Source organism: Myxocyprinus asiaticus, chromosome 13 (genome assembly GCF_019703515.2).
Source record: "Myxocyprinus asiaticus isolate MX2 ecotype Aquarium Trade chromosome 13, UBuf_Myxa_2, whole genome shotgun sequence".
In the NCBI taxonomy this organism is placed as follows: domain Eukaryota; kingdom Metazoa; phylum Chordata; class Actinopteri; order Cypriniformes; family Catostomidae; genus Myxocyprinus; species Myxocyprinus asiaticus.
The window spans coordinates 27,008,347-27,032,593 of record NC_059356.1 but is presented as its reverse complement, the minus strand read 5'-3'; the positions used below and the strand labels follow the sequence as shown (position 1 = coordinate 27,032,593).

Here is a 24,247-nt window from a genome sequence, read left to right as displayed (position 1 = left end):
CCAGAAAATCTATTTTTTTAAATTGCTACCCTGGCCTTACGCTCAGACCCATGAGCAAACCAAACACAAATCTATCTAAAGCTCTAAAAAATACATTTATGTTAAATCGTGTCAAATGCTTTAAAGAAATCCCAAAAAAAGAATACGGTCATCATTACTAATCAAATCAGAATAGTCCAGCAAATCTAAAATAAGGCAGATATTATTAGAAATAATCCGATTTTTCATGAAACCTGATTGTGTTTCTGAGATTATTTCTTCTAAACATATTTTAAAATGGTTAGCATACACAGTTACCAGAATCTTATAATCTGTGTTTAGAAGAGAAATAGGCCTCCAATTATCTAAATCATTAATATTTTTATTTGGCTTTTGTATTAAAATGATTAAACTTTGCTTCATAGTAGGGGTAAATTCTCCTTGCTCAATACATTCCTTTAAAGCCTCACTAAGTAAATCTTTTATATGATCCCAAAAAAACCCTGTAAAATTCAAGGGTAGACCATCAGGACCAGATGACTTATTTAGCTGGGATTTTGCTACCACCCCAACCAACTCTTTCATTGTAAGTGGAAGATCACAAATAGATTTATTATTTTCCAAACTCTGGGAGATAACAGGAGTTATCATATCAAAAAAGGAGTCATCTGCAACACTATCAAATGCAGAGGAATATAAGTTTAGATAAAATTTAGAAACAAATTGAGATATCTGTTTTTTTCTGAAAGCTGTCTCTGAAATATTCTTAAGTAAAAAGTATTTATTTATTTTCTCAGAGGAGAGGTTTTTGCTCAAATAAATTGAAAATTTCCTGCACTCAAATTTGACAAGTTCCCATTTAGACATAAAAGAAATATCTGACCTTGATTTGATTTTATTAATTAACTGTTTTATACCTGTGCAATAAGATTCATTAAGAAGCAGGTGACAGTTTAGTTTCCAGTATCCAGGATTATATGATCTTGAATTATGTGGCCTCAAAATCAAATCAATACCACAATGATCAGTTAGTGGTGAAGGAGAGCAAGAAACAGATATCAAAAATGAGATCAAAGAAACTGAAACTAACCACAAATCAATGCGAGATTTTTGAGTTAAATTTGACTTAAACCACATAAAAGAGGTAGAATCAGGATATAGGAATCTGTGTGCATCAATTAAATATAAAGATTGACAAAAATCAGAAATTACCGGATTAATAGCATTTTGACACTTTCTCGGAGGATATTGATCTTCAATAAAGTTAGAGGCTTCATTAAAATCTCCTCCAATAATCACATAAGCAGAAGGGAATTTATGCCGCTTATCAATAACAAGCAAAGAAATCCCTGACAAAAGGGTGGCATTCACGTTTGATCTATTACAACCATATACGTTGACTAAAATAAAATAAGAATCATCCATTTGTATCACAACCAATATCCATCTTTCTTCTGATGAAAATGAGGAATCGATAATAGAGCCACTAAAATTTTTACTAAAAAGAACAGCAACTCCTGCTGAGTCCCATGACAAAATAAAATCTTATTACCCCATTGATTTTGCCAAAATTTCTCATCCTCCTTAGACGGAGTTTCTTGCAAGAAGTAGACATCCCCATTATCAAGAATTTGTTGCGTTCCTCCTTCATGGTCAAAGACAAGTCCTCCAAAATTCTGTATTTATTCCATTGCAGGTAGTCAGAAGACTTAGCATCTTTCAAGATTTTGTCTCTGATGCTGCGTGAAGTAAACTGGACTATAATGCGACGAGAACGATCCGTGGCAGATTTGGGACCAAGTCTGTGTACAATGTCCACAGAGATAATGAGAGATGAAGCAGAATCCGGTGAAACATTTCTGAAGATATCCAGGATAACTTGTTTTACATTCTCATTGTTAGATTCAGGAATGCCTGCAACACGCAAGTTCCATCTCCGTTTGTATTCATCCAGTTCCAGGCATGACTGACGAAGAGCTTCGTTTTCTTTTGTAACAGTGGCAATCATATTCTCCAGAGAAGCAACTCTTTTGGTCACGTCTTCGATTTCCTTGCCAAAGAACACATGGAAGAGGAGAGGGAGCGAATAGAAGCAGTATTTTCTTGAACCAACATTTCCACAGAATGGAGCCTTGCCAAAGATTCCTCTTGGAGTTTGCCTATTTTCTCAACTGCAGCCAAAATAACAGAATTTGGTACATCAACATTCAGTGCTACATGCAATTTCTCAGCCGCTGGACGTTTGTCTGGAGTTTCAGGTAGAGAAATTATGTCAGCAGCAGTATCTAAATCGATATTTTTAGCATAGTCATGTGTGTGCATGGCATCTGCCTGAGAAGTGTGCACCGTGTTTTCTACCTGACTTTCCGCGGGCGAACTCGAGAGATTTCTGATAGAATTTTTAGCAGAACGTTTGGCCATACTGTCTCCAATGACTCAGTAAATGTAGAAATCAGAGAGCCATGACACTATAATTATAAAAGTTCACCTAATGGTAAAGTAAGACTGCTCCTTTTACTCACAAGCTACTTAAACGAGCTTGTTAACATGGGGCCATCTTGCATGCCGCCCCCCCCCGAGGTGAACTAATCATTTGTTTCCTGTGTGAAAATTGCATAGCTATACGGCTGTCACGTGACAAAAGAACGAACAACTCGGAAAAGAAGATTCCAGAGGTGAACTAATCTTTCTGTTTCTCATAATTTGTCCTAGGTTGCATTATCAATTTTTCCTTATTGGGACTATAATCAAAGTTTGCGTAAGTAGACGTGTTGTGGGGGATTTGGCAAAAATCTTCATTTAATTCTGCTCAAATGAATGAAATGACTTGAATAAAAGATTCGTTCAATTTGCTGAATGAGACCCAAAGATTCAAGTCAGTAAAATGATCCGATCTTCCCATCTCTACAGTGTATCTACTATCCCTCTCCTTTGGCAGCTGCAATCATCATGGTAAGCTTGCACAGTATCGCCTCCTGCTGAAAGAAAGTTATAGTACAGTGTAGTTAGAAAAGTGACTATTCCCTTAACTGTTGTGTTAATACAGGATCACTAATATCGTATCGCTTTAAAGTAAGAATTACAAACTTTTCCCATTTTTCTCTTCCCGTCCCCAGCGTTTATTAGCCTATTTTTTCTCCAAAACGGAGAAACAGCTTCTAAAGCCGCGGCTCTGACTTCATACCTTTATGCAAGCAAAAGGTTTTTTTTTTGTTTGTTTGGTTTGTTGTTTTTTTTTACCACTAGAGGGCGACAGAACATTGGTTTTATGGCAAAGCACGCAGGCGTAAGAGATGTTGCCAAACCCCTTTACACGAAATACTGTCAATGTCTTACCGTTTGTTTTTACAACAATCGCTAGATTGCAATATGCCTTTACACTTCTTTATTCTCATGTGCACTTTCAATTCACCACGTTATTATTATTAGCTACTACGTGGTTTTCATGTGTTTTTATACTTAGGATTCACCTAAAATTCAGTAATCTACATTTTTAAAAGTAATTTGTTCATTTAGCTGACTTTTATTCAGAGCAAAATTACAAATGCTGATTTCAAACATAAGCAATTATTCCTAAGTGAAAAATAGCATAAGGGGGACAATTATTCATATTGAGTTAAGATTACATTTAAAATAATTACTTTTTAGATTAAATTTGTGGAGTAATGATTGAATAATTTAATGAATAATTAGTGTAAAATAAACCATACCATATTTGAACATTTAAGTGGTGATCAACCATACCATTTTAAGCAAGGACAGAGAAAGTTCCAACCTTTCTAAGAAATGTAGCGTAAAAGCAGTTTCGGTTCTGCAGGTGTGAGATCAAGAGGAAGAAAGAGAGGCCCTGAATACTGAGATGCTCTCGCATAAATCTAATTCTGAACATTCGAAACAACTCAAAGAATTCATTCATTTTAATCCAATTGAATACCCAAATATGGTGTCAAATCAATCTATCTGACTATATAACAAAACATTACTCAATCTCTGATGCTCTTTCATTTACTGAAGAAAAAAAAAACATGTGTTTTAATATTTCTCTCTAAAACTTGCATGATTTGTAAGGTGAGATAATTTCAGGTCAGTGTTACAACTGTTTTTTGCATGTTTTACATGATTTTCATAGAATGTTCTTTTATTTCAATGAAAGATTTCAGTTTTTTCTGAGCACACAGGTGTTGGCAGTTGATTAGGAACTAGTTTGCTGATCACCCATGTAGAACATTTAAATTCAGCAACAGTGCAGAGATGACTATTGACCTGTATCCCTGGGTAATCCTCCTGCACCCATACCATCAACTTCATTTCAGGAGGTTTGGAGGAGCAAGATAAAAATAAAAATAAAAATTGAATATTTACTAATCTCCTCACTTCATATTATTGAGACAACTGTAATTATTTTGAATTGTATTTAGCACATCAGGTATTTTATTACATTTCGGTTTCCTCAAGTACACAACGGTTTGCAGCTGTTCTGAATGTTATGCTTTGGTGGTCACCCTGTTCCTCTGAGACAGAACATTTAAATACAACAGAGAACAGAAGATGAAGAGAGAGAGAGAAAAAAAACCATCTCCAGGGTTGTAGTAGTACTCTCAATTCCAGCGTTTCTAGGAAAATATTTAATTTCTATACAGTTTGTTTCAGTCCTAATTCTTTGCGACTTAAAGAACTGAAATTATGTGTTTGGAGATTACAGAATATGAGAAATACAGAAATGAACTATTACTTTCACTACCGCTGGTTTAAAAAACATGGTTTAAAGACTGCATTATTAGTTAGCCTGTCTGATTTAGCAGTTTTTTTTTTTTTTTTTTTTTTAAATTTCCATATGTCTTTGCCCTCATCTTCATCCTGAGCTCTTGTGATATATCATATAATTACACATTTTGAATACTCGCACACTTTAGTATTTCTTCTAACATAAAGCCACCAAAAGAATATGTGAGGAACAAATTCATGACGATATATAAAACATTGAATAACCTGTGTTGTATTTCACTAATACAAGTGGGGGGGCAGCTACATAATTCCACTGTCATAGAAACAAATAAATAATGCAAAATATATTTTCATGGTTGTAGTTTGTGTATTTGAGCATATACATATTCAGATTCCACTTGTATTTGGAAAAAAGCACGTTACATATATGAAAACGGTCTTCCTTTAGTATTTTGACAGATATACAGTACGTACTTTTGTAAGTATAGTAGGTCAGTGAAAGCCATACACTCTAAAATTGGCTGGGTTATATACTGGACAGAACAAACGTTGGGTTAAATTAATCCAGCATGGTTTGGATAAAAATAACCCAACAATATGACCCAGCAGACTCAACCCAGCATTTTGGGTTAGAAAGGTAATTTAGAAAGTTGGGTTAGAGTGTAAGAAATACTTGTTTTTTTATTATTAAAGATTTTTATAATTGGCAAATTAGAATAAATATGAGAATTTGTTTTGTAATATTTTAAGTTAATTTTGCACCCTGTGTAAATGTCATTTAAAAGTTAAGACTTGATAAAAAATACCTGACAGCAGTAATGCCTCAGAATTAACTGAACAACATGGCACTCATTTCTGAAATCTTATGGTGGCTTTGCCAACAAGAAATTTTTGCAATTTATACATGTATAATTTATTTTGTTAGTAGGCAGTGTTTTTTTTATTATTTTTTTAAAAATTATTATTATTGCTTGATTCAAGTATATTTGTGTTTGAAAATAAAATGAAAAGTTGCGAATTACTTATACATAATATAGCAATGTTACATTTTCATCTAAAAGACATTATTTAGGGGGTGATAAAATACTTCTGCATCCTGGGCCCAAAATTTGGTGTTACACCCCTGTTCTAAGAAACAGCTCATGTTACAATAACAACCAGTAATACTACTGATGCTGCATAACATATAATATCACTTGTAAATGTGTGTGAGAGAGAAGATATTTTAAAGAATAAAATGTAAAAAACTTGACAGAGTAAACAGAATAAGACTTTATTGATGTGTATGACACTTAGCACATCTTTATCAATAATCACCAAAAATGTTTGGATAAAGGGAAACAGTATAGTTTCAAAAATATCAGTTAAATCAATAATATCAACAATATCAATAATGTCATGGACAGAGCAACAGAGAATTGTTTCTTTTCTTGTTTTGATTTCAAAATATATTAGACTAAGATACAATTTGACAAGAAAAACAAATAACCTCCAAATCACTCCATATTCACTGCTTCATCTGAAAATAAATAAAGACAATAATTATATCTTATGAAAACAGTTTCATTAAAAAAAAGCATACAATAGTAAAAATGTATTTAAAATATATATATATATATTTAAGAATAAAGTGTAGAATTGTAACAGTATGTATTAGACAGTCGAGCAAAATAGTCCCAGAATGCATGTTCTTCTACTTTAAAATGCTCTACCATTTAGTAATTTTTGGTTACCTTGAAGAAGCTGAGCAGAGCACTGTAGGTCAGAGAAAACAGGAAGAGGAAGATAAATGATGTGGCAGTGGACCAGAGACTTCTGAACTCATCCTCCTCCAAAACACTTTCATTGCAGTGCAAAGCAAAGCCTGTCTCTGGCTCTAGTGGCTCACCTTTAAAAAAAATAAAAAAAAAACATTCACACAAAGATGGACATGAATGGTTTGCACAGTATACACAGTGTGCTATACAAATCATACATCTAAATCATCAATCTACAGGACCTAAATTTGGCGTTTTAAAAGCACTCAAGCACACAGTCGCCACAATTGTATTGCGTATGTGTAATCACATTAAACTCATATGCACTGTGAATGTACACATGACCAGATAAGCCCACTACCTGACATATTTGGTCGGTGCATCATGATATAAATATTCGCATTAAGATATTTAGAAATCAAAATGATCATTTAGTGAGTAACTTGCTATTTGCATCTAATCCTGATATAGTGATGTTACATGTAACCATTATACATCCCCAAAACATCTGCACTCTTTTCATATCTATGCTATCTCTCTTAATATTCAAATTTAACATTTAAAAGATGTGCGGTATATTATAACTTTATAAGTGATTATAGTCACTTGCAGGAAATGAATATAACCTAAACGTCATTACCATGAGAAATCTGTGTACTGATATACTTATGATTTTCAACACTGAATCAACCACAGACAAATGTTTCTGATTTTTAAGCCTCCAATAAACTTGTCACAAAATAATGCAAAAACACAAATTTAATACTTAATATTGTAAAGACACATGATATACAAAACACGTACAAACAAATATGCTAACAGACAGTAAAACCAAAACAAATCTTTGCAACAGAGAAGTGTTTCGGCATTAAAGGCATCTTAATTTTTAGTGAGCATGAAAATGAAGTCCACAAGAACAGTAACAGTGGCACAATAAGCACAGCACAAAACATAAAATAGCACATGTAAGTATCACACAGGTCATCATAAATCTTTGCTCATGAAATTTTTTTTTTTTTTAATCTTGCACTTATTATGCTCATTATATTTTCAATTGATCATATTTATTTCCCTGCATTAACACTTTACATGTATAGTTTTGGGTGCAATGTGGCATTGGTGTTTGACCCATGCAGTACAGTGATACAAACAGAAAGAAAGAACAAAATAAAAAAAATACATTAAAAGAGAGGAACAGGACAATAGCATTTCAGACTATCCAAATGAGCAAGAGAAAAACAATCATATTGAAAATATCAGGCAGATATTTTCAATATTATGCAAGGCTGACAGATTATTAATAATCATTTTGCATAGCAAGACATTCTTTTGCTTTACTTTTGCTTGTTGATACTATTAATGGTGAGCGTTTATTGTTCCTGCTGGCATGTTTGACAGCACAGGAGATTGTGTATTTTTTGTATTCTTCTGCAGTCACTGTTAGAATGCTGAGGACAGACATGCGGTTGTTATGGCGGATTGGACCACTGGTAGGGGCCTCAATGTATTTTCCGTCGCCCACTGTCCACATGATATAAACATCACCAAGTTGAGGGCTGTTGACCTCACACACCAGAGAAACATAAGAGAGTGTATCATTGTCTGGTCTGTAAATGAAAACATTGGGATCCTTTTTGTCTAAATCTGGGAATATAAAAAAGATCATATAACAATGATTATGGGAGATTAATGAGACTATATAATGCCAGTCAATGCATTTCCACAGTGTCAACAGCACTTCACAGCAGTTCAAATGGCATTTTTTTCAGAATCTTTTAATGGCACTGTGAGACAAAATAATAAAAATAAAATTAAAATTGTCACTTACCTCCTTTATTAAAATGGATCTCCTCCTTGATTTCTTTTCCATTTCTGTCTCGAGTGGTACAGGTGACCATTTTACCATTAAACCATTCCTCGTGGTCAACAGTGACATTGTGGATTCTAATAGACTGTGAGCTGTCTTTAGAAGTCTGGACGTCACCTGATTTCACATCTACAGATTTATCCTCTACTTTGCATGACACCGAAGCATCTCTCACTGCATTTTGCTCATCTCCAGAAACAACAGCCTTTAAGATAACTTTGGATTTACTTTTTTCATCTGGGTTGAATATTTCTCTCTCCATGGGTGGCTTCAGAGTCAGTGCAAAAGTAGCTACAAGGGAGTGTGAGAAGATGATTTAATGCCTTAATTTGAATTAATGTACACTGCATCTGTTTTCGGGCATCATGTTGGTGGAAGGTACATGCGTGCATTGGAGACAGAAGTGAGATAGAAAAACAACAATAACAACAAAAAAGAGGTCAAAATAACATTACATGACTATTTACCTTTAAAGTTTTTTGTTTGTGATTGATTTATGCTCTGGTGCATGACCTCACAAGTATAGGAAGTTTTAGTATTCCATATCTCACTGCCAACTTTATAAAGACTCTGAGCAGTGTAAAGACCTGTATCTTCATTCTTTTTGTACTCCAGATTTGGCTGGTTCTGGCTGATGGTATAATTAACTTTCCATGTTACAGTGAGGACTTTGGGATAAAAGTCCTCAATAACACAGATGACAAATGTGCTCTTCTGAGTTGTTACAGGAACCAGGCTCAGAGTTGGTGTGTGTGGACTCACTATAATTGAAACAATTTATGTTTTAACACAATGAAACAACTATGTGGAGACCATCTGAAATGTTCATAAAGTAAAGCACTGCAAGCATTCACTATACCTTGAACTCAACTGCTTCATCTGTGCAACCTGATTGCTAAAACATTTTGCTCACTATTCATATCTGTACTTACCTTTTCTGAATTCTTGTTTAACTGTTTTCGATGGGTGCTCTGCTTCACACACTATTTGATTCCATTTCTCATTGGTAATAGTGATGTGACTGATTTTTATTGTCTTATCATCAGTGCTTACTGAAGGATACTGGATGAAGTCAGTCAGGGCACTTCCGCTTTGATCAGTCCATTTGAAATTGAGCGATTCAGCAGGGGAAAACCCAGAGGCCAAACAACCAAGAATTCGGGAACCAGGGGTAGATTCACACTGAGACATCGCAAACACGACCGGTGGTTTGGGATCTGTACCTAAAAAGGGGAGAAACACACAACAACAACAACAAAAAAAAGATTATACCTAAACTGGTGATGATCCTTCCTTATGGGTACTTTTGATCAATGGACTTTTATAAAATTATTTTATAAAACTCTCCTAAAACACACTTTTCATTGTCACTTGTTTATTTAATTTGTCCATTAACAATGCCAATAATATACATGCATCACATGAGAATTCTGAAAAGTCATGAAAATTTCCACCATATCAAATTATGTATTGGGTTTGATATGATATAATAAAATGACTCCTATATAGAATTATATGCATCCTAAAAACAAAGAATATTTTCATAATTTATGCATAAATTTAAACAGTTTGATTGGAAAAGAAGCGCGCGCACACACACACGCACAAAACGGTTCATAAGTGATCTATACCATGATTTTTTTACATATCACACTTAAATTTCATCTCAAGTATGCTCTTCTCTGACAACTATTTTATTAGAAACGAAGATCACTAACTTTTATAGAACTGTGCTATTGCCAAAACTGTCAGTCGTGATGAAAATGACAACTGAGGGGCCGTCGATATTTATTTAAAATTTGATATAAAAATTATTTTATAAGATAAACATTGAAAAGGTTTATGATTACCTTATTTAACTCCCCTATTTAGATTCCCATTGCTTATTTTTAAAGGACATTTTAAATGACCTTTTTTTATTATTTATTTTTTTTATTTTTTTTTTAAGACTGGCGTGGGACAAGGCTAGAGCAATAAAATCTCTACAAAGAAAAGTACGACAAACAAATGAAGGTATGGTAAAGAAGTGTATAAGAAAAAAATTATAATTAAAACTAACATATAAGTTTTAATATGTTCGTTTTAGTAGTCCGAAAAAAATCAACCATTAGGACTGAAAAGTCCCTGTTAAAACCTATATACTGTATAATACGATCAGATTTAAAGATAAAAAAGTAATTACTGTTTTTTTTTTTACTTGAAAGATTACGTTAAAAAAATTGTCTATGCTAAACAGCAAACATGGGTTAACACGAGATATTATTTTTCATTAAATATTGTCCTCGTAAATAACTAAAGCGAAGAGAAACACAAAATTATTACTATTAGTATTATTATTATTATTATATAGCAGCTGTTTATCCAAAGCGACTAACAAATGACGAATAGGCTACTACAACACAAACATTTTGAGTTTTGAAGAAAAGGACTTACTTGTGATGGTCACTTGCGTCCCTTTGCCCCAGTAATCGAAGTAACCCGCACAGCGCTATATTTGATATTAGTTGTAGGCAACAACAACAGTCTTCTTGTTAGCCTATATATAATATATTAGCATAGACCGTACACTCAAAAATATATTTTAGCCTATTTTTAAGATATTTACGCATTTCAATTTCATAACAAAATTCCATCGAATTGAACTGTGTAATGTTTTAACAAAATTGAATTAATAAAACATAAAATATTTAGTTTTTCATTTGATAAAAGACTGTCTAAATTAAAATGCGAAAAAAGCTTACAATGTGTTTAGTGTATTATTGGTGTATCAGAATGGAAACATCGATAATCGAACACGTTATTTTTTCATATCATTTTCTTATCTATATTTTTACCTATATTTAGGCTACGCTTTACGTGTGGTTGCACGGTTCCAATTGCATTATTAAAAGTTTGAGAGATTTACATACAGCATGATTTCTTCTAAGATTCTTATCGAAAATAAAACAAAATATAATTTGTAAAAGCAATACAGATACCGACGATAAATTTAGGCTAAGTTTAATTGAGAATGCGTTCATTACAATTTTTAATATTGTTTCCAAAAATGTAGATACTGACAAGACTTCCCGAAAGAAAACCTCAGTCACACTGGTATAAAAATGAAACGAATTTCAGTTCAGCACGACAACCTAGCATCTAACATCAAGTATAGCCTTAACATACAAAATTGTTGGCAGATTAAAACACGCAGATTTTTTTCCTTAAATGGTAAATAGGTAAGCAGAAGAGAAAAGTAAAGAACTTACTTGTGACAGTCACTTGGGTGCCTTTACCCCAGTAGTCAAAGCATCACAACGCGACATTGGACGCGGTCTTGCGTGCAAAAACCCTGATCCTCAAATCAACCGATTATTGCGATCCGTGGATCCACCGTTAACTTTCAAACAGGATGATTTGTGTAAATTGTTACTATTTTGTCTTGTGGGATATATGTAAATATCTATTATGCAGCTTCAAATGGCCAGTACCTAATATAAAAATATGACCACATACAGTATATCTTATCTATATATATTTTTTATAAATTCTGAAAGGGGTGTGTAAACTAATGAGATATAAGGGATATATACAAACTTATGTCCTAAACTTATATGGTCAAGTTGCCAATGAAACAATATCAAAACAAACATACCACATGTCACATGACATGACCATGTGACTGGAGCAAAAAATTGTATTAAAAAAATATTCAGGTTTTAAAACATATTTCGACTTGCCTCTCCTATTCTTAAAAAAGAAAAAAAGAAGTAAAAATCGGGTTTACAGTGAGACACTAACAATGGAAGTGAATGGGACAGATCCGTAAAGGTTAAGATACTCACTGTTTCAAAAGTATAGTCACAAGATGTAAACAATATGAATCTTAACATGATTTTAATGTGATAAAATCGCTTACTAACCTTTTCTGTGTAAAGTTAAGTCTATATCCAATTTAACATCTCCGTTGCCATGACTACGTAACTTAGTAAACCATAAAACCCTATGACCACAAAAACATCAATTTAAACAACTTCATAGGTCAAATAAAACATTTAGCAGAATAATTAATGTAAGTGCTTTTATAAAATTATAAGTTTCACATTTCTGCCTTTAAACCCTCCAAAATATGGCCCAATTTACTTCCATTGTAAGTGACTCACTGTAACCTTGATTTTTGCTTCTTCTTTTTATTATTTAATAGAAGAGAAAAGTCTAAAATTTCTTGTGGTAATTAATATTATGCCACAAATGGGGGTATTATAAAAAAATAAGATACTGTATAATAGAATATTTTATTGCAGGGGACAGATGTGTAACCCTCTCAAAACACAAAATATATTCTTTCTTTTAACCATTTCACACGTACCGTCACACACATGTGATGGTTAATAACGTGTTTCTGCAACAGCCAGTTACGTTACAAGATGCAAGATTCAAATCGACTTTCACGCCAACATGGGCTGCGCTGGTCAAGCGTCTGTAATTTATATTCGCTCAAAAAGATACTCATATAGTCTTTTAAACCACAGAATAAGTTTATTTTATATACACATCCAGCTCGTCACCAAAGTACCAAAATAAAAAGTTTACAGCTCTTATACACACAGTCAATACATCATTAGTAGCGGTTGTCATTCGTCAAACAAACAGCTACTCAAAGAGTCTTTTCAAGCACATAATATGTTTATTTATGTAACAAACAGACAAATTTTCACCAAAGTTTCACAATAACAGTTCACAGTTTGTATATGCACATCCATCATATCTAAACGTGATCTTCCCATGCACGCAGCCACGTCTGCTTAGGTGCAGATGCGGTTTTCATTCACACAAACAGCAACTCAAACAGTCTTTTCAGGCATATAATACGTTTGTTTTCTGAAACAGACAGCCAAACTATCACAAAAGCACCATGACAACCGTTTAAAACTCGTATACTCACAGTGAAAACATGCTGATCGGGCACGATTATCCGAAGCACGCAACCAAGTCTGTTTACATTAGCGCTTGTCACACACACACACACACACACACACACACACTTGATTTTTACAGCTATAAAAATACAAATAAATAAAACAAAAACATTACAGCAGACATAACCCATTTGTTCACATGTTTACTGTAATATATATATATATATATATATATATATATATATATATATATATATATATAAACTACTCCTCTCTACTGGCTGTGCAGTGTCACGTGCAAAATAACTCAATCCAGGGGGCACTGCAGAGGAATTTAGACCCTACTCATGAAAAGGTTAACATGAAGTTAAGTTTTAACTTCATGATTTGATAATTCATGAATCAGAGGGTTAATAATACAAACCTCAGTGTTAAATTCTTTTAAAAGCAAGCTCAATCCCTGGTTGGATTTGTGAATTTCATGGCAAAATACTTATGGATTACAAGCAGTAATTACCACAGTGCTATTAAGAAAGGATGGACAACATACACTTTAAAATATGCTTTACATCAAAGAGTGGGGTCAATGCTTCCTTGCAATGTTTAAATATTACCGCAGTGAAACGAGTAAACATCTTACATCTGCATTAGGATAACACCTGAAATGGGTGTGTTAGTATACAGTGTTAATATGCAAAATGTGTTGTGTTTGGGCTTCAGGAACAGTTATATGTAACATTGCTATAGATTGTGAATTTGAAGATCCTAATCCCCATCAACTATGACCTGACCTTGGAAAAGTCAGATATTTATAGTTTCACTAGAAACTACTCCTTCTGATCATATGACAGCACTTGTCAGTCCAAAAGTTGCTTTCTAATGTTAAGGTTAGATTTAGAGGGGTAGGTGTAGGGTTTCTGTGGGACTCTAAACAAACACAATAAACACAGTATATGAATGTCGCATGCAACTCTCGCAAGTCCAGCCAGATGGTTGGCACTCAAGTTTCTGGGTGAAATGTCCACAGAGTGGCACCAAAAGAGAGTTGTAAAGAGAGTTGTTATTAGTTGTAAATTATGTAATACAGTCTAAAGGAATGAATATTTTACTGTACTAACCACACGTCCTAATCCAAACACTAAACCTAACCATCAGTGAAGTAAAAATGTAATCTTAGAGGGAAAATGCAACCTCTCAATTGCACTCATTGATTAGATGAATGCAATTAAGGTACTTACTGATTTCCATGAGACCAGAACCTATGCCATTGAGGCTACTCGTGCAACACACTAGCACTGATACAATCCTCAGGACACAGCAAACGGAAAATATATTGTTTTGTTATGGTCCTTTTTTTGGAATATGTGCCAATTTTCATTTTGATTTAATAATATTTTAAAGCTGAGATCCACGCAATACACTTTTGTATATTTATTTAAGTCTCTCTTATTTACAGTCAGATTAATTCAAACACACAGCATGGATACTGAACTGTTCGCTGAACAGCCACTGTTCTTAAACAAACAGTACTATTTTAGCATTTGCTATGCATATCAATGTAAACTCAGTGTAAATACTTGTAACTACTACAAATTATGCATACAAAAAACAAAACAAGCAATTTAACAATATGTGTAAACATGCATATATTTAAAGGGGCAATAATACATTATTAAATATGTTAACTTCATCAAACACTTTAAATATTAAACAATTTAAAAAATAGGCTCTTACAGCATCTATGCATGGGTTTGGTGAAACTCGGCAAAGAGTTCAGGCAGTTCTGGCATGTGCTCATCTCATGTTCCATTTAGAAGTGATCATCCCTATACCCTATTTATACCCTATTTAAAATAATTAAAAACTTTAAGACTATTATATTTTGTCTTGACAAACTTTATGGATCTAGTTAAATCAGTACTTTTGTACCAGACAAAATAAAATATCAAAAACTTATTTTTCCCAACCAACTAAGCCAAGTTATATTTTGTAATGTAGGGCAAACATGCAGTTACAGCAATGAATAGAATATAGTTTGTGTATCTTAAGAGGACACCCTGGGATTTTCAAAGATGCCAAATGTTTTGGAGTTTGGCCCTGACAACTTCCTCTCCTTGCTCTATCGAAATGTATGACATTACAATTCAGCACTTCAAATGCAATTTGATTTTTTTAATGTATTCATTTTATCAATTATCTTGTTTTTATACACCAAACACTATATTGATGTTTGAAAAAAATTTTTAAAGCCTTTTTTAATAGTAAGATCACATTATAATAACAAACCATGATATATGTATAAAAACCACAAAATCTATATAATGACAGAGCAAGCAGCATATGTTAAATAAATCAAACTTCAAATATATCTTTAAAAATTATATGTCAGTATTTTAAAAGCTTTTTTATTCTGGTGGACATGAATGGAATGGAATGATGATTGAGAGATATACCTCCAAAGCCTGTTGTATCATATTTGATACACACATTTTCAACACAGTTTGTCTATAAAATAATAAAATTTTAAGTAATCACATGTTGCTTCAATTCAATAAATACTCATTTTGAAATATCAGTAAAAATCTAATCATTGTTGTACTTTTTTCTTTATCAAAATCAAGATTTCACATCAAAAAGACGAGTGCATCACAATGTGAAGGTAACCGTTTTGGAAAATACATTACTAGGTCATCTACTTCCATAAGAGCATGGAAACTTTCACCAGGAGGCAGAAAACATCTACTACACAGCATGAGTTTTCATCATGTTGATGATATAGAGGCTCTAGAAAGATATGTATCAAATATGATACAAGCAGTGTTAAAGAGTGGCTCAAAAAATGTAATTAGAAACAGGTGGGCAAAAGAGTTCTATTAGAGAACTGAGGCCCCTCATAGTCACAGGGGCCTATTGAGGGGGCCTTGTATAAGCTGTGGGGCCCCACATATTCAAGCTTATATTAAATATTTGTTTTCAAAGTAGATGGGCTGTGACCCCTTGCAACCCAGGGTCCCTGGTAGTTAAGGGCCCCTGGGTACTGGCCCCATTGGCCCGGTCCATAATTCACCTATGTATATTTTTGCTTGATTTTGAAATATTTTGCTGTAGTATGAAAGCTGCCTCAAGTCTTGTGTGTTCTTAGCAGGATTCAGAGAGATATTTTCCTTGATGGAGCCATATTGCCCACATCTAAGCTTTATCATGTTCAGAACTATTCCCTGACAGTTATTCTTTTAGCAAACACAAGTGACCTCCAAGTATATCCAAAAGCAAGCTCAAATGTGCTAATCAAGAGATGCACAAAATGTCACACAGCCAGCAAAAACATGTAGAGGAACAACCTAAAAATAGACTTTTATCGAAGTACTTTTAATCTAATTGATCTACATTATTTGAAACCTGCATATTTTATTAAACCAAATCAACATGTACTGTCAGTGAACTTGTGTCAAATTATATTTTGCACATCAATGCCACAGCTGTTTACATGTAGGCTTGATTGATGCCAGTGCCACTATTTCTTATAGAATGTTCTTTTACCGTATTACAGAAATCTCTTTTAGAATTAAATATATACAATATTTTTTTATAAGCACACGTTGAAACTTGATTAGGGACCATTATGCTTGGATGATCCCCAGAGAGAACATCCAAATTAGGCAACAGTGTAGCATCCCCGTTTAATCCTCTTTCATCCACATTGCAAAGATAAAAATGGATATTAATGTACTTCTCGGATATTTGTGCATTGGGATTAATTGTTCAAAATTGTATTTAATACATAAAGTTTTGATAGTTTGTTCATTTCTGATGCCACTCTTTTTAATTATGTTTTTCAAATAACCTGATTTTTATTCTATTCTATTCTGTATTTGCCTGTTAAATATCTTCCTTGAGTTCACAATGCTTGCAGCTGCACTGATGTGCATCACTGCAGGTCTTATGCTTTGGCAGTCAGCTTCCTCCCATGGGGAACATTAAAAAAAACATTCAAATAACAACAGAGTATAGAGGGTCTGCTTTGTGAAGGGAGAGAGAGAGAGAGAGAGAGCGCGCGCATCAAGAATGTAGTATACTCTAAATTGCAGCTTTTATAGGAACTTCATCATTTTATAGGAACATTATCGTTTGTATACAGTACAGATACTTTCAGCCATATATAGCTATATTTATGTCAAATACAATTAGTTACAGTTAGTGTAACATACTGTTGTGTATGTTTTAGGTATGTTCAGCTTGTTAGATTTAGTTATTGAAGTAATATGAACTACTGAACCTATCTGCAATGTAATGTGAGTCCATTGTATTTGGATATGTAGGTGGAATTTCTGGATGGCTAACGGAAGTGGATTGGTTGCCGTTTGTGTGTAGCCGATAACAATTAGCTTCATACTTTCAGCTTCTTTCTTTTTAAACATTGTGCCATCGTTGTGCCAAGAGGTGTTAATTAGAAACTTTTAGATTATGTTCATTTCAGCGTCGACCTTTGCAAATGCTTTACATGTTTTGAAGTGACATTATTACCCAGTATAAAACTTTGTTATTCCTTCCAGATGAATGCGGTAAAATGAGTAGTGAAATCTTTTCATTTTTACGTTCTGTGATTGTGGAGGCGAGGGCGTGGTCGAACATTCGTCTGGGGAGAGAGGAAGCGGTAAGGGTTTTCACCTGAAATGAATTGCTGGTAATTGCTGTTTCTATGTTTGCAGTGAGAGACGGGGGAGATAAAAGGTGCCCAGTCCACAGAGTGCTCGAGAGTGTGCGAGCATGTGACTGGGAGAGAAGCCGAAGCTACTTTGTGTGTTGGCCATTGCCGTAGTTCACTTTCCTTTGAAGCTTCACCATTACGCCTTGTGCTAATGTTTTTGTGTTTATAAGGAAAAAGAGTAACCATCTCCAGCTTCCTCATTCATTGAACCTTGTGACACTGGTGCCGAAACCCAGGAATCGAGGAAGAAGGATACACTGTCATGGAGTCGTCGCCGCTAGAGGAAGTCTTTCAGTCCCTCGCCAGCATCCACCAGGGACAACACCAGGCCCTCGTGGAACTTCAGAGAGAGCAGCAACAGTGTTTTGAGGTGCTCCTTTGGGCCCAGGAGGAGGACCGGCGGGTGCTGAGGAGCTTAGTACCCCAGGAGGGGGTGGCCGCCATGTCCCTGGCAGCAGCGCATCCCCACGTGTTGCTCACAAAGAGGGGGCCTCAAGATGATACGGAGGCATACCTTGAGCTTTTTGAGCACAATGCCGAAGCTCTTAAGTGACCACTGGAACAGTGGGCGGTGCACCTTCTGCCCCTGCTGACCGGGGAAGCCCAGATCACAGCCCAACATTTTCCAGTTGCCAACCTCCTGGACTACTCGGTGCTGAAAAAGTCCATCTTGCAACGGGTTGGCCACAGCCCAAAAGAACACCGCCAGTGCTTCCGATCCTTGATGCTGAGTGAGGTCGGCCACCCGTTTGCCTTTGCCCAGCAGCTCCGTGACGCCTGCCGGTGGTTGGTACTGGCTAAGGAGGACAGCAACACTGATGATGTCATCAACCTGGTGGTGCTAGAGCAGTTCGTCTTCCGGTTGCCAAAGGAGATGGCCGAGTGGGTCCAGTGCTACAGACCGGCATTGCTGGACGAAGCAGTCCAGCTGGCAGAAGACCATCTGGCAGTGTATCCGGGGGCCGGCGTGCCCCACGCCCTTTCTCCCACTAATGTCTCCACCCCTGTTCTCTCACCCTCCCTCCTTCCTTCCATCCTGTTCTTGGGGGAACATTCCCCCAAGACCGGCTCCCCAGTCATGGGGGTTCCCTGCTCCAACAAACCCTGTCTCTCCCCTCTCTTCATCCCAGGTGAAGGAGTCCACTGCCACAAGTGTGGGCGGGAGGTTTAGGCCGGTCTGTTGGAGTTGCGGGGAGCTGGGTCATGTCCGAGAGCAGTGCCTGGTAATGGAGGTGGGGGCCTTGAATGCTTGGTTCAAACTGGGGCATTGGAGGCAAATAATCGGGTGAGGTGTGTGCACGGGGATATTCATGATTATCCTGTAGTGACTGTCACAGTAATGTTCCGGGGACAAAAGCATAATATTGAGGCGGTGGTTAGTCCTTGCCTTACCCATCCGCTAATTTTGGGAACTAATTGGCCGGTGTGGATGGGTCCTATGAGAAAGGGAATCAGTGTGGGATGTACAAAGCACTGGCTGGGGAGGCATGGCCTGGGCCATCTACAGCTGCTCCCCGTTAAGCTGACACTGGGGGAGATGTCATCCTCCCCTGCCCTTAGGGAATTCCCAGTAGGGGATTTCCCTCTAGAGCAGTCGCAAGACAAAACACTGAGGCACGCATTTGACCAAGTGATAGTGATTGATGGTCAACGTCTTCAGCCGGGCATCGCACTCACATATCCATATTTTTCAATTATAAAAGATTGGTTGTATAGAGTGACACAAGACACTAGCACGAAAGAAAATACAACCCAGTTGTTGGTACCAAAGAACCATCGGGAAATGTTATTCCAGGTGCTCATCATAACCCGATGGCAGGTCACTTGTGATAGGGGAAACACTAAGCCGTCTTATGGCCTGTTTCTATTGGCTGGGCATTCACAGTGATGTTCGCCGGTGGTGTGCGGCATGCCGTGAATGTCTGGTGAATCCACCGGATGCTCCAAAAGCGCCATTGCACCCTCTTCCATTGATCGAGGTTCCTTTCAAATGAATTACCATGGACCTCATCAGTTCATTAGAATGGACAGCATGCGGGCATCGCTTTGCATTAGTCCTGGTGGATTACGCAATGCAATATCCGGAAGCAGTGTCGCTGTGCAACATCACAGCACGTGGTGTTGTGCAGATACTCTTCAATATTATCTCCCGAGTCGGGATTCGGAAAGAAATCCTCACTGATCAGGGCACTACTTTTATTTCACGTACACCATGCGAGCTGTATGAATTATTGGGTATTAAATCGATTCGGACAATTATGTACCACCCAAAAATGGACGGCTTGGTTGAACGATTTAATCAGACCTTAAAAAATATGATTCGTAAGTTCGTGCACGAAGATGCTCAGAATTGGAATAAGTGGCTCGAACCCCTGTTATCTGCAGTACAAGTGGTCCTACAAGCCTCCACGGGATTTTCCCCATTTGAATTGTTGTATGGGCGTAAGCCCCGTAGCATGTTAGACATCATGAAAGAAAACTGGGAAGAGGGACCTTCACAGAGTAAAAATGAAATTCAATATGTTCTTGACCTGAGAGCAAAACTCCACCCACTGGGGCATCTATCAAAGGAGAATTTGCCAAAGGCACAAGAACGTCAGTCCCGGCTGTATAACAGGGGATCTCGGCTATGGGAATTTGCACTGGGAGATACGGTCCTTGTATTGCTGCCCACATCGAGCTTGAAATTACTCACAAAGTGGCAAGGGCCCTTTGAGGTCACACGGTGAGTTGGGGAAGTCGACTATGAGGTGGTCCATATGGATAGGGGTGGGGCACGTCAGATTTACCACCTCAAACTACTAAAACCATGGAGATTCGCGGTCTCTGTGTCGTTGGTGACGGTAGTTCCGGAGAGGGATGAGCTCGGACCGGAGGTGAATCTAAAAGCCAATCACTTCACCCCGGTCACTTGTGGAGACCACCTCTTGCCGTCGCAACGTACGGAGGTTGCAAAAGAATTTCTCTGATGTGCTCTCGCCTCTCCCCGGCTGCACTGATCTCATAAAACACCACATCAATACAAAACCTAGGATAGTGGCACATAATCGACCCTACCGCTTACCCGAACACAAGAAACAGGTAGTACGGGAAGAATTAAAGGCCATGCTTGATATGAGGGTAATATAATAATCCCACAGTGATTGGGCCAGCCCGGTGGTTCTGGCACCTAAGAGCGATGGCTCGGTCCGGTTCTGTGTGGATTATAGGAAAGTTAACGTGGTGTTGAAATTTTATGCTTCTCCAATGTCTCGTATTGACGAACTGCTCGATCGGTTGGGTGCTGCTTGCTTTTATTCGACACTGGATTTGACAAAGGGATATTGGCAGATCCCTTAAAGCCGATGTCCCGTGAAAAACCGGCCTTCTCCACACTGTTTGATTTACACCAATTTGTGACCCTAAAGAAAATATATAAGTACTATGAAAGAATTAAAGAAACAAATGAAGTACAACACAGATGTATGTTTGCTCTCTTGAAGCCGTGCACACACTTAGGTTGCCATTAAAAACTCAGATTAGATCTTTAAATCGTTCACTATGAATGGTTTACTTTTACCTGTTTTGTACCGGCTTTTGCACTATAATAGCACCTGTCTAACTGTTTCTGCACATTAGGCTGGCAAAGGAGAAAGTATTTACAAATTAAAATAATTTTTTAAAAAAATACTCACATCAGCTCTAAGTATCTTATTAGTTTTACTCACTGACTGACAAATAGCAAGGTTGCTGTTTTATGCTATGCTTTCTAATGTTTAATGGGTGTTAACTTTAAAAAAATAAAATAAAATCTTTACTTCATACATTAAATTAATGATTGTATTTACCAAAACTTGCAATGAGTAATCTAAAAGTAAATAGTGATTGCAATTAAAAAAAGTAAACAGTACTAATAGCAAGGATATAATATATGAGAACAAAACCTTGGAAGGAAGCAAGACTCAACTGAGAAACAGCTTGACAGAAAATTGATAACACATAATGTACATCAAGTGATGTACATCAATAAATTATTATTCTGTAGCGCAACCTCTGGCTGACACATTTTGTAAGCAAACATGCTACATTTTACAAATATGCTATTTGCAATCAACCATGATTAATATACTTTATATTGTGAGTGTAAGAGTTAAGCAAGTAAAATTTGGCTGGTCATAAAATCCAACATGGCTGCGCTTGTAACGCTGTTACTCGGAGATAAATGCTTTAGTCCGACAAATCACGGAGCCAAACAGCAAAAGTCTGTATTCCACATATTTAATGGCAGATACACAGGCTGCACGCTCTTCTCATACATGAGAGAATTAACAAACCATTAGCGTCATAAAACATAAAAGTATAATAAAGTTCAGGGAGAGCAAATCAGACACCATCCTCCTGCACCTGCACACAGACTGAGTAACTCTCTAATCACACAGCACATGCATATGCAAATGAGATGGTCAGCGTCTTAAAGGTACCCTGCATACTAAAAGAATGCATGTAAATACATTGTCTTATGCCTCCTACACACTACACGACATTCAAAGACGTCGGATTGTGGTACCGTTCATACTACACAACTGTCTGTCTTGTCTGGAAGTCGTAAGGTTTTGAAATTACACGAAGAATCGGCGACAGGGGTGAACACATTACAAAACATTTCACTATTGCCGAATCACCGACGATGCTGCCTGGACTCCAAATTACGTTTCACAACAGAGTACACGCGAGAAGTGATACGAGAATTACACAAGATCATGCGTGAGTACATAATGTGTAAAGGCATCATATTTTATTTCTTTCAATATGAAAAAGTACTTCGTACTGAAAAATCTACCTATATGCTTACCTGACTGTCCAAGAGAATTGGCAATTTCTCTCCAACTCTTCTCTTTCTCCACCCGGTTGTGGTACAGTTCAGGGGAAACATCAAATAGGCACTGGTGCTCCTGCCAATGTTCCACTAATTTTTCCTCCATTTCTTCGTTCCAATGAGACTTTCTTGATACCGGAGCCATGCTAGTTGATGTTCTGTTGCAGGTACATCAGGACTCCTCCCACTTAAACTTCCCGTGCCCCGTTTCTTGCTCTCTCATTGGCTGTAGGTCAACGCTGCAGTTGTATTCAGTCAAAACACATTTCACATTGCGCGATTTGGAATCGCAGACAGGTCCAGATATTTAACATGTTACGTGTCTCGCTGACACTGGCGACGCATCAGCGCTTCTCTCAGATCATGTCTTTGATAATTCATACATTGCGTTCGTCGCTCTCGGGAGCGAGCTCTGATTTGCCTATGATTTCGGGCTTTTGTCGGCGATCTCTACAACTGTCGGCGAGTGAAAATCGGGCCTAAAATCGTGTAGTGTAAACTCGGCATTAATCGTTAAACGATCATGAATGTTCACCCAGCAGCACCATAATAAAGCAGCTTTATCTAAAAGACTGACATTAAGTGTACTTCATTTTAAACATATTTTTCAAAAATACTGTTTTGCTTTAAACATTTGTGTGTGTGTGTGTGTGTGTGTGTGTGTGTGTGTGTGTGTGTGTGTGTGTAAAAAGTTTAGCATAGAAAAAAATAGAAAAAAAATGACTGAGTACACCTTTAAATCTGTGTAATTTCTGCACTGCTAGCGCCACCAAATGGTATTGCAAAAATAATGCTTATTTGCCAACAGCTTTACTCCTCTGTCTGGTCTTGGTAGTCCTGCCCTAAATCCACACTATTGGTTGAGTCAGTGTTGCCATGTCAGGACGCTTCAATAAACAGAAAATGTTTTGATATTGCCAAAGAGCTACAGTGTACAGTTTTGAGGGAAATCAACTCAGAAAGTATTTTAACCCTCTATGTTACGCATTATGATATAGTGGGTAAATTGTTTAATGTTTATATTATTATTATGTAGGCCTGTATATGTTTATTATTTCTACTTAAAATTAAACACTTAATCATTATCAAATATATATATATATATATATATATATATATATATATATATATATATATATATATATATATATATATACACAGGGTTGGGGAGTAACAATACATGAAACGGGATTACGTATTTAAAATACAAAATATAAGTAACTGTATTCCACTACAGTTTAAATTTAAATCATTGATAATTAGAATACAGTTACATTCAAAAAGTATTTTAATTACTGAAGAGATTACTTTGCATTTTATTGTCATTTGTTTCATTTAATATTTAGTCCTTTCATATAGAAAACATTTATACATATAAATGATGCGATCCAAAGTGCATTTGAACAGCGGTGAAACACTTTCTTATGATGTGATACATTCATACGAGCAGACAGTGAA

General features: G+C 36.2%; 1 gene segment (V, D, J or C); it reads right to left on the bottom strand.

Moving 5' to 3' along the window:
* Positions 1 to 5,961: 5,961 nt before the first annotated feature.
* Positions 5,962 to 22,919, bottom strand: LOC127450673 (Ig heavy chain C region, membrane-bound form-like). The segment is given in 7 exon segments: positions 5,962 to 6,223; positions 6,438 to 6,592; positions 7,800 to 8,105; positions 8,290 to 8,619; positions 8,796 to 9,089; positions 9,261 to 9,551; positions 22,766 to 22,919. Coding segments are annotated over 7 exon segments (1,518 nt in total).
* Between the last annotated feature and the right edge of the window lie 1,328 nt (positions 22,920 to 24,247).